At 53.0% G+C, this 11,722-nt stretch overlaps 1 protein-coding gene across 3 annotated transcripts in view; it reads right to left on the bottom strand.

Moving 5' to 3' along the window:
* PI4KB (phosphatidylinositol 4-kinase beta) overlaps positions 1-11,722 on the bottom strand; it is a 50,721-nt gene that overhangs the window by 21,629 nt on the left and 17,370 nt on the right. The window contains exons 3-9 of one of the 3 annotated variants that reach the window (XM_088460984.1): positions 7,224-7,268; positions 4,560-4,586; positions 3,651-3,878; positions 3,226-3,453; positions 3,033-3,142; positions 2,798-2,902; positions 1-38 (exon numbers count right to left, since the gene is read on the bottom strand). The exon at positions 1-38 is cut by the window's left edge and continues 86 nt beyond it. In XM_088460984.1, coding sequence (XP_088317110.1) covers positions 1-38; positions 2,798-2,902; positions 3,033-3,142; positions 3,226-3,453; positions 3,651-3,878; positions 4,560-4,586; positions 7,224-7,268 — 781 coding nt within the window. The remainder of the gene's footprint in view (positions 39-2,797; positions 2,903-3,032; positions 3,143-3,225; positions 3,454-3,650; positions 3,879-4,559; positions 4,587-7,223; positions 7,269-11,722) is intronic. The other 2 variants (XM_088460985.1, XM_088460986.1) reach the window with 2 other exon arrangements.

Genomic DNA, 11,722 nt, shown 5'->3' with positions numbered 1-11,722 from the left:
TGGGGAAGTGTCCGTATGGGGAGCCCTCCCGAATCCTCCTGCGAATGAAGTCCAGCGTACAGGAAACACACACATACACTCAGTGGTCACTTTATTAGGTACACCTTCGCCTAACTGCAAATATCTAATAGGCCTATCCTGTGGCAGCAATAAAAGCATGGTCAAGAGGATCAGTTGTTCTAGGTCACTTTGGCCATGGAATGACTGTTGGTGCTGGAGGGGACGGCTACAGTATCTCAGAAACTGGTGATCTCCTGGGATTTTCACTAGAGATTACAGGGAGTGGTGGAGTCCTGTGGGTGAGGAGACTGGTCGGACTGGCTGAAGCAGAGAGGAAGGGGTCAGTAGCTGGAATAACCATGTGCTACACCAGTGTCATACAGAAGAGCACAGTACATGGTCGGACTGGCTGAAGCAGAGAGGAAGGGGTCAGTAGCTGGAATAACCATGTGCTACACCAGTGTCATACAGAAGAGCACAGTACATGGTCGGACTGGCTGAAGCAGAGAGGAAGGGGTCAGTAGCTGGAATAGCCATGTGCTACACCAGTGTCATACAGAAGAGCACAGTACATGGTGGGACTGGCTGAAGCAGAGAGGAAGGGGTCAGTAGCTGGAGTAGCCATGTGCTACACCAGTGTCATACAGAAGAGCACAGTACATGGTGGGACTGGCTGAAGCAGAGAGGAAGGGGTCAGTAGCTGGACTAGCCATGTGCTACACCAGTGTCATACAGAAGAGCACAGTACATGGTGGGACTGGCTGAAGCAGAGAGGAAGGGGTCAGTAGCTGGAATAACCATGTGCTACACCAGTGTCATACAGAAGAGCACAGTACATGGTGGGACTGGCTGAAGCAGAGAGGAAGGGGTCAGTAGCTGGAATAACCATATGCTACACCAGTGTCATATAGAAGAGCACAGTACATGGTGGGACTGGCTGAAGCAGAGAGGAAGGGGTCAGTAGCTGGAATAACCACGTGCTACACCAGTGTCATACAGAAGAGCACAGTACATGGTGGGACTGGCTGAAGCAGAGAGGAAGGGGTCAGTAGCTGGACTAGCCATGTGCTACACCAGTGTCATACAGAAGAGCACAGTACATGGTCGGACTGGCGGAAGCAGAGAGGAAGGGGTCAGTAGCTGGAATAACCATGTGCTACACCAGTGTCATACAGAAGAGCACAGTACATGGTGGGACTGACTGAAGCAGAGAGGAAGGGGTCAGTAGCTGGAATAACCATGTGCTACACCAGTGTCATACAGAAGAGCACAGTACATGGTCGGACTGGCTGAAGCAGAGAGGAAGGGGTCAGTAGCAGGAATAACCATGTGCTACACCAGCGTCATACAGAAGAGCACAGTACATGGTCGGACTGGCTGAAGCAGAGAGGAAGGGGTCAGTAGCTGGACTAGCCATGTGCTACACCAGTGTCATACAGAAGAGCACAGTACATGGTGGGACTGGCTGAAGCAGAGAGGAAGGGATCAGTAGCTGGAATAACCATGTGCTACACCAGTGTCATACAGAAGAGCACAGTACATAGTCGGACTGGCTGAAGCAGAGAGGAAGGGGTCAGTAGCTGGAATAACCATGTGCTACACCAGTGTCATACAGAAGAGCACAGTACATGGTGGGACTGGCTGAAGCAGAGAGGAAGGGGTCAGTAGCTGGAATAGCCATGTGCTACACCAGTGTCATACAGAAGAGCACAGTACATGGTCGGACTGGCTGAAGCAGAGAGGAAGGGGTCAGTAGCTGGAATAGCCATGTGTTACACCAGTGTCATACAGAAGAGCACAGTACATGGTCGGACTGGCTGAAGCAGAGAGGAAGGGATCAGTAGCTGGAATAACCATGTGCTACACCAGTGTCATACAGAAGAGCACAGTACATGGTTGGACTGGCTGAAGCAGAGAGGAAGGGGTCAGTAGCTGGAATAACCATGTGCTACACCAGTGTCATACAGAAGAGCACAGTACATGGTCGGACTGGCTGAAGCAGAGAGGAAGGGATCAGTAGCTGGAATAACCATGTGCTACACCAGTGTCATACAGAAGAGCACAGTACATGGCACCATGACGTGGATGGGCCACGGCAGCAGGAGACCACACCAGGGTCATGGCAAATAAGGCCCTTTAATATGGTTTACGCATCATGTAATTGTCACAACTGAGTATCATTGCTATGTGCGCCCCCTTATGGCCATAGTCTCCCCATTCTCTAAAGCCACTTCCAGCAGGATAATGTGGTGGAATATCACATACACAGCCCAGGTGGGAAATCCGAGGCTTCATAACAGGGCACTGAGGAGCCCCACTCATTGTACGCTCTGGAAAGACTGGTGAACCCAGATGTTTACCAGGGCTGTTGGTGAGATTCTGACCCTGCCGTGTGCCCAGTTACTGTACACACATGTGGGTCCTGGTCCCAATACTGTTCTCTCCATGGGAAGACAGAAGACTGTGTGGGGGTATCTGCGTCATCTGTGGGGAATTCTTGCAGCTGGTTATTCTCCTGTGTTACGCCGTGTAATAGAGGTACGGTTGTACCATTCCTGTAGCCTTATGTGCACACCCAGGCTCTAGTACCCTGTATCCTGACTCGCAGAAGACACATCTGTGTGACGCCATCATGTCTCTAAGGGCCGGACTCTCGTAGTAATGTTTCTAGCAGCATCTATGCCACAAGAATTCAGACTAGAAAGGTACTGCAGGGTGTACTTATATCTCTACAGTGGTCGTTGTGGACCTGTCTATACCCACCCATACTGTATATATGCCCTCCAGGCGTCCGTACCTGACTTTCTCCTGCCACGGTTCTTTTAGGGCCACGGCGGACGGATCCTCCGGATCTCTGCGGAAGGTGGTCGGTGTGTGAGCGAGCTGCTCCGAGAGACGGCGCCTGTAAGAGATAACCTAAAGTAAGACCCCATGCCAACATCTACCATAAACTACCTCACAGACAGACCCATCCCCATTAATGCTGGCCCACCCACCCTGCAAGCTCCATCTCAGCAGCAGGATCACCTCACCTGATGTCCCCGGCCGCGATGAAGACCGGCTCCTTGCTCTCCTGGCTGGTGATGCTGTCCACAGAGAACTGGGAGATATTGTCGCAGCTGTTGGTGTGTAGCTCTGGTAGCTGGTCAGACAAGAACAACATACAGTAAAGTACGGAAGCACCCTGGGCCCAGGAGCAATGAGTAGATATATACGGAGACGCACCTCCACCTGCAGCTCCCCGATGTCGTCCACAGACCAGGCCTCGTCGTCGTTGTCATAGTTGGGGACGGTTGTGAAGCTGCTAGCTCTCTGCTCATGGGTGATGCCACACTCCGGAAGGTTCTCCACAGAGCGTGTGCTCCGGATCCGGTTCTCCGGAATCCGTGCTGGGACTACAGATGTCTCAAAGTTCTCGCACTCCAGAACCTCCACATAGATGAGATACGGAGCCTAGAACAAAAACCACTTTAGTCATCCTGAGTCCGGATTACACATGATGAGGTTTTATACGTATGCCAAGGATGGGGGCCAAATCCCTTTCTATCAAACATCTCCATGGCATGGTGTGCTAGTGATCAACCGGCCTGGTGGCCACAATCCTCTACGAGAGATCACCCACCCCTATTACACACCGAGGAAGGCCATACCTTGTCCTTGGAGTTCAGCACGACGGCCTGGGTGTGGGGCACTCGTACGACGTGGTGGTCGAAGCCTGCCGTAGGAAGCCAGACGCGAGCAGGCAGCTTGTGGTTAAGCAGAGACAGCTCGGAGATGAGCCTCTGAGTCTTCTGCTCCTTGGTGGGAAGGGTGGCCAGCCTTTTCCCAATGGCCATGAGTGACTTGATGAACTCCCTCTCTGGAGCGAGCCTAACAGGCTGCCAGGGTTCAAAAGAGAGAGACAGAATTGATTAATTGGTAAATGCTCACCCCCTTTCGCCACTAAATGCCCCTCACCCAATAAGGGACTGGTCAGTATGGTGAGGTTCAACACCATACCTACAACCAACCGTTTAATGTTTGCCCACTATGAGCACCGACCCTTCACCTGACCATCTCCATTACTGCCCATGTACTGTCATAACCCCTTCTGTGCCGCCAAATATCACATTAGCCTGACAAATGCCACCATCTGGGACAAGGCGGCTCACAAGACCATCTAAATCAGCTTAGTGACCACACGCCAAACCACCGGTCACACAGGGTGTCAATCATCTTACCACCACGACCAGCCCTGGATACCATAAGAGTTCTGACTCAAGAAACTATTACATTATAGTGGCCCCCCCCCCCCCCCCCAAGAATTTCCATCAGCCCCTCATCTGCCACTTCAGCATTAATGGATCAGGCACCCTGCCCTCCGCACCAGCGTACCCCAATATATGTAATGAGTAATTAGGGGCACACACAATCTCCTCAACATTAATGTACTGTTTAGATGTAAAAAGGTCAAAAGAAAACTTTTCTGCCATGTAAATCAATAAAAGAAAAGAAAATTGGTTAAATAAAACATTTGCATCCCATTCAGATTATCCAAAACAATGCTCGCTGCTACGCACCGCAGCCCAGGTAGCTGACGTCGCAACCTGTGTGGAATAAGCAAATTCATTAATATTAGAAAGGAATCTGAAAGTAATGAAATACAAGTGAAACTGCCGTAGGGACCATCGCATGCCGCACCTTTCCCAGAATCCTTTACCAGACAGAGGGTTTCCCAGCTGGAGGTGAGAGGGTTTTACTGCAGCCACCGAAACGCGTATGACATACTAATACCTTAGTGATGTCACAGTCAGTGTACCAGGCTCTTCCTAGAGAAGGCACAGGTCCTAGCACTAACAGCAGGGGTGCTCCACCTTCAGGTGACTATCAGGTACTGCATACCTCCACGCCAGTTTTCTGTCTGTCTAAATTGATTCTCATTTCACCTGTGCTTTTTAACAATGTATTTAAATAATCAGGGAGATACCAGACAAAGGCGACGTACAGATATCACCATGGGGTGTCTCTCATGCGAGGACAACAGCATAACATCCAGATCTATTGCACAATGCTCACAATAAGTAGTGTCCCTTATGTGGCGGAGGCTATGAAACGCGTAGAGTGACCTGCGCCACATCTGGGATATCTCCGACGGGACCTGGAGACTGCAGATACTATTTGTCCTATAGATTTGGTTTGATGATACGGCACTGTGTATTTTACTCTGTCACAGACCTGTTGGCGCTTACTATGGCTAATTCCGGGAGGTTACAAGCAATACTCACATCACTCCTGCATTGGGGCTCATTATCTAACAATGGAGACACTGGGCCTGCTACAGTGAAACGCAATGCGTATTATTTCTACCGCGCCTGAGTCCCTATTGTGTCTGCAATCGCAGGCGCACGCAGTTTGTAGCAGCATTTGCATAAAGTCACACACAGGCGACCGGCAATAGACGCAGGTGCGGGCACGTCGGTATCAGCCTCATTGTGTTACCAGCGCTCTCCTCCCCTGTCCTGTGTGTCGTTGGCACAGACTGGCAGTGGCGGAGGAGCTGCCATTTATTACACTGGATTTACTCTATTTGTTGATTTGCATTTAGTGCTGGATAAGGGTGCTTGTGTGACATATATTCTATATCCCAGAAATAAGTGTATAAAGGTGGTGTAAAGGGCATGCAGGCCAGGAAATTGAAGTCACCTGAGGGTGGCATACCCTTAGCTCGCAGACAGGGGGCGGCAGCGGCCAAACAGCTCTTTACCAGCTGGGATAACACTCTGCACAGAGGCCCAGAGGACGACACAACAGGATAATGAAGAGAGATCACAAGGAAGAGAAACCAGAATGACATTAGGAATCGCATGTACAGTAATTCGTTCTCCAACACTTTGCAATTACAACAATTGGAATAGAGAGAACCAGCATTTCCTCTGAGCGCTTACAGCCGGGAGACTTACGTCGGGGCAGCCGAAGTGGCCGCTGCTTGAGAACAGGGTCTCTTTACACTGGAGCTTCCAACTTGATCCCATGCACAGAAACGCACGGAATGCTTCTTTTTTAGGTGGGGGAGGGGGGTACAAACTATGATTTTACGCTTCATCTTAATGATTAATTGGAAGCCAACGTCTACTTCTAAGAATGTTTTAGAGAAATATGGCAGCATCCGGAGAGCAACTGACTGCACCCATCTCTATAATAAGGGAAACTGTGCTAGATTGTTGTGGGGGAGGGTACATGGGCCACACTCTCTGTGCCACAAGCTAACATGCAGAGTAGCCAGACTGGCCATGCGCAGTGGGTGGGGTGGCAGACACTGAATATGGGGAGGGGGGCCCCACATGTGGCTAGAGGGCGGCCATGTTAATTTGCGATGTAATGACGAACAGGAAGCGGTGATGATATTCACTGAAACAGATCTGCTTAAGGTCATTCTCCTCCTGTGCCCGTTGTGGGACTACAAGCCCCAGCATTGCTGGATAGGCAGAAGCACCACAGGGAGGCTCCCACTAATGAAGTCATTCTATAATCTGTGCAGTTACAGTAACCATGCCAATAGGGGGCGGCAGAGACAGAGCCTGGTCCAGCCTCCCTGAGCTCTCGGCCTTATCACTGCCACGGTAAGGAGGAGGCAGCTCCCTTGTAGCACTGAGCCTTCTCTGCTGGAGGTCAGGACACTTTCTATCATGACCTATGGGGACCATTCTCTATATTAGGGCACCTGCAGGGTGGTACCATCATCGGGTAATATTGGGGCACTGAGAACTGTACAAAGAGCAGCGTTTAATGGCGGAGGGTAACGGGCAGCGAACGTCAGGAGACACTAAATAAACCTGTTTCAGTGTGTAGCAGGATGGACAGCGCAGTCAGACGATTGTGCGACATTCACAAACGTGCGTAAAAGCTCCCGTTCCCCCACAGCAATGACACTGTGCAGCCACCAATCACAGTGCAAGGGGGAGGGGCTCAGCTCTATTTCCTCATCTGTCAGGAAGCGTTTGGCGCTCAGAAGCGGCTGACCAGTTCCTGAACCTGTTACAGCTGTATCTGTGAATGGCGCCAGCAACGGTGTATAAATGCGCAGCGTTCCTCCTAACTCCATGCACAGCTTCGACTCCCACTAGTGTGCGCAATGCCGACAGGCACGCGTGTGTGGCCCCTTTAATCCCTGCAGAGGAAATGCTGCTCGTAGAGAGAGAAACCAGTAAGATCCCCAACCGACTACATGTAAACCGTCCACTTACGGAGGAGAAGGACCTATCGAGACTCTCCGAGCTGGATGAGAGGTCCTGGGAAGGAGGGAATGACAGGAGGTGAGAGAAAGGCAGAGATTTAGCCACGCAGGTTACACGGACATTATTCCCCCACCCGCCTCCATCCCCAGAGCGGCCGGCAGATCGGGGCCCCATATACCTGCTCTCTAGGAGAGGGGGGGCCGAGTGTAACTTGGTGCCAGCCGCATAATCCAGTAGGTGGGTAAAGAGTAAGGTTAGGTTTATTGCGCCATCACCTGTGCCCACCCTGGGTTCATTGATGGGGAATGGGCCTGATGATGTCATAAATCATCACCACAGCCTGACCGCGCAGACAGCTGACTGATATTACACTAGCATGGCTCTGCGGGTGTGGTGTAAGAGATAGACAGTAATTAAAGAACGTCTAGATAGACACCAGATGTTAGACAGTCAATAGTTAGACAAGGATAAAAGTTAGACACAAACAAAAGTCAGACATTAAAGTTCGACAGGTACAAAAGGTCGACAGGGTCAAAAGTTTGACAGGAAAATGGTCAACAATTTTTTTTAGCCCTACTCTTCACCCTAACCCTCCAGGAAGTGCCTAACCCTCCACTAAGTGCCTAACCCTAACCCTCCACTAAGAGCCTAACCCTCCACTAAGTGCCTAACCCTAACCCTCCACTAAGAGCCTAACCCTCCAGGAAGTGCCTAACCCTCCAGGAAGTGCCTAACCCTCCAGGAAGTGCCTAACCCTCCAGGAAGTGCCTAACCCTCCAGGAAGTGCCTAACCCTCCAGGAAGAGCCTGACCCTCCAGGAAGAGCCTGACCCTCCAGGAAGAGCCTGACCCTCCAGGAAGAGCCTGACCCTTGAGGAAGTGCCTGACCCTGACCCTCCAGGAAGTGCCTGACCCTGACCCTCCAGGAAGTGCCTGACCCTCCAGGAAGTGCCTGACCCTCCAGGAAGTGCCTGACCCTCCAGGAAGTGCCTGACCCTCCAGGAAGTGCCTGACCCTCCAGGAAGTGCCTGACCCTCCAGGAAGTGCCTGACCCTCCAGGAAGTGCCTGACCCTGACCCTCCAGGAAGTGCCTGACCCTCCAGGAAGTGCCTGACCCTCCAGGAAGTGCCTGACCCTCCAGGAAGTGCCTGACCCTGACCCTCCAGGAAGTGCCTGACCCTGACCCTCCAGGAAGTGCCTGACCCTGACCCTCCACTAAGAGCCTAACCCTCCACTAAGTGCCTAACCCTAACCCTCCACTAAGAGCCTAACCCTCCAGGAAGTGCCTAACCCTCCAGGAAGTGCCTAACCCTCCAGGAAGTGCCTAACCCTCCAGGAAGAGCCTAACCCTCCAGGAAGAGCCTGACCCTCCAGGAAGAGCCTGACCCTCCAGGAAGAGCCTGACCCTCCAGGAAGTGCCTGACCCTCCAGGAAGTGCCTGACCCTTGAGGAAGTGCCTGACCCTGACCCTCCAGGAAGTGCCTGACCCTGACCCTCCAGGAAGTGCCTGACCCTCCAGGAAGTGCCTGACCCTCCAGGAAGTGCCTGACCCTCCAGGAAGAGCCTGACCCTCCAGGAAGAGCCTGACCCTCCAGGAAGAGCCTGACCCTCCAGGAAGAGCCTGACCCTCCAGGAAGAGCCTGACCCTCCAGGAAGAGCCTGACCCTCCAGGAAGTGCCTGACCCTCCAGGAAGTGCCTGACCCTCCAGGAAGTGCCTGACCCTCCAGGAAGTGCCTGACCCTCCAGGAAGAGCCTGACCCTCCAGGAAGAGCCTGACCCTCCAGGAAGAGCCTGACCCTCCAGGAAGTGCCTGACCCTGACCCTCCAGGAAGTGCCTGACCCTGACCCTCCAGGAAGTGCCTGACCCTGACCCTCCAGGAAGTGCCTGACCCTGACCCTCCAGGAAGTGCCTGACCCTCCAGGAAGTGCCTGACCCTGACCCTGACCCTCCAGGAAGTGCCTGACCCTGACCCTCCAGGAAGTGCCTGACCCTGACCCTCCAGGAAGTGCCTGACCCTGACCCTCCAGGAAGTGCCTGACCCTCCAGGAAGTGCCTGACCCTCCAGGAAGTGCCTGACCCTGACCCTCCAGGAAGTGCCTGACCCTGACCCTCCAGGAAGTGCCTGACCCTCCAGGAAGTGCCTGACCCTCCAGGAAGTGCCTGACCCTCCAGGAAGTGCCTGACCCTCCAGGAAGTGCCTGACCCTCCAGGAAGTGCCTGACCCTCCAGGAAGTGCCTGACCCTCCAGGAAGTGCCTAACCCTGACCCTCCAGGAAGTGCCTAACCCTCCAGGAAGTGCCTAACCCTGACCCTCCAGGAAGTGCCTAACCCTCCAGGAAGTGCCTAACCCTGACCCTCCAGGAAGTGCCTAACCCTGACCCTCCAGGAAGTGCCTAACCCTGACCCTCCAGGAAGTGCCTGACCCTCCAGGAAGTGCCTGACCCTCCAGGAAGTGCCTGACCCTCCAGGAAGTGCCTGACCCTCCAGGAAGTGCCTGACCCTCCAGGAAGTGCCTGACCCTCCAGGAAGTGCCTGACCCTCCAGGAAGTGCCTGACCCTCCAGGAAGTGCCTGACCCTCCAGGAAGTGCCTGACCCTCCAGGAAGTGCCTGACCCTCCAGGAAGTGCCTGACCCTGACCCTCCAGGAAGTGCCTGACCCTGACCCTCCAGGAAGTGCCTGACCCTGACCCTCCAGGAAGTGCCTGACCCTGACCCTCCAGGAAGTGCCTGACCCTGACCCTCCAGGAAGTGCCTGACCCTGACCCTCCAGGAAGTGCCTGACCCTGACCCTCCAGGAAGTGCCTGACCCTCCACTAAGTGCCTGACCCTCCACTAAGTGCCTGACCCTCCACTAAGTGCCTGACCCTAACCCTCCACTAAGTGCCTAACCCTAAAAGAAAAAAGAAAATGTGTCGACCATTTTTGTGTCTATCTTTTTCATGTCGAACTTTTGACCGTGTCGATCTTTTTGCATGTCTAACTTCAGTGTGTCTGACTTTTATCTGTGTTGAACTTTTTTCCCTGTCTAACTATTGACTGTCTAAAATCTGGTGTCTATCTAGACATTGTCTAACTAATTACTGTCTGTCTATAGTCCGGAACCCGGCTCTGCAGGGAGGTCTCATTATGGTGCATCTCGCGCGGAGTTCTACTGCGCGCTGGTACCCAAACTCCGTCCTCAAAGCACCCTAACAGTCCAGGTTTAACGGATATCCATGCTTGAGCACAGATGGTTAAATCAAATTGACTGAGGTATTAATTAAGCCACTTGTCTTCAAGCTTGGATATCCAGAAAACCCGGACTGTTGGGCTGTCTTGAGTACAGGACCTAGGCTCGGGGGGAGGGGATATTCGGCAGTAGCGCCATGTGTACAAGTGTTACAGTTACATGAACGTCATTCACCGACCACATTATATGAAATAAAACGTTGCAGTTATTCAGTTAAATAACGCTGGATCTGCCGCTTATATGGTGGGGACGTAGGGCCGGGCTCAGCCACTGTCCCCCTCTCATGTCGCAGGACACTCCACAAAAGGATCTAGCTTCTGCGCTGTTACACGAGATTCATTGGCGTCACTAGGTACATAGTGAGACACACCCCCACCGAAGCAAACCTCAGCCGCCATCATGCTACATAAACACATGTACTTTAGCGGAAATATAGTGTCACAAAATGGGAATAAAGCCACTTCTGCAATCGCCAACCATCACCATCGCACATACTTGCAGTAACGGCAATTTACCACATGGTGTCCCTGTAGCTCTGACCATACACAACGGAATGAGTATGTGCCAAGTCATGTGACTGCCCGGCTGTGCATGAGACGCTGGGTCACGTGACTGCCCGGCTGTGCATGAGATGCTGGGTCACGTGACTGCCCGGCTGTGCATGAGATGCTGGGTCACGTGACTGCCCGGCTGTGCACGCAGGAGAGGGAGTGGGGTAATGTGCAGGAACAGACACTACAATACCAGGCACTATACATGAATGTCATTCTCAGGGATGTACAGCAGAGAGAGGTAGTACTGCTTCACTGTTGAGGCACGAGGCTCTGTATAAAAGGTTACACTTATCACTAACATCTCTCCCTGCTGAATGCACACAGTATACACAGTCAGGAGCAGCGCATACCAAGACGCAGTAACCCCAAGGGGGGGGGGGGGGGGGGTGACCGCCACAGACAGTGTCAGCTCATAGGAAGATTCTCCCCTCCCCCATCCTATTCACCCCTCCAGGAAACACCCCCTAGTGCCAGGCACTAATTACAGCATAGAGTCACCAGTGTGAGCTCAGGTCTCACATGACTATCAGGTCTAACCGAGGCCCCTCATCACATGACTATCAGGTCTAACCGAGGCCCCTCATCGCGCCCCCACCTGCCCGATCACCGCAGGCGGGATCCCAACCGGCCCGATCACCGCAGGCGGGACCCCAACCGGCCCGATCACCGCAGGCGGGACCCCAACCGGCCCGATCACCGCAGGCGGGACCCCAACCGGCCCGAT

The sequence above is a fragment of the Taudactylus pleione genome, unplaced genomic scaffold, assembly GCF_031769625.1.
Source record: "Taudactylus pleione unplaced genomic scaffold, aTauple2 ptg000997l, whole genome shotgun sequence".
NCBI lineage: Eukaryota > Metazoa > Chordata > Amphibia > Anura > Myobatrachidae > Taudactylus > Taudactylus pleione.
Note: the sequence above shows the minus strand (reverse complement) of the source record. Positions and strands in the feature narration are given on the sequence as shown.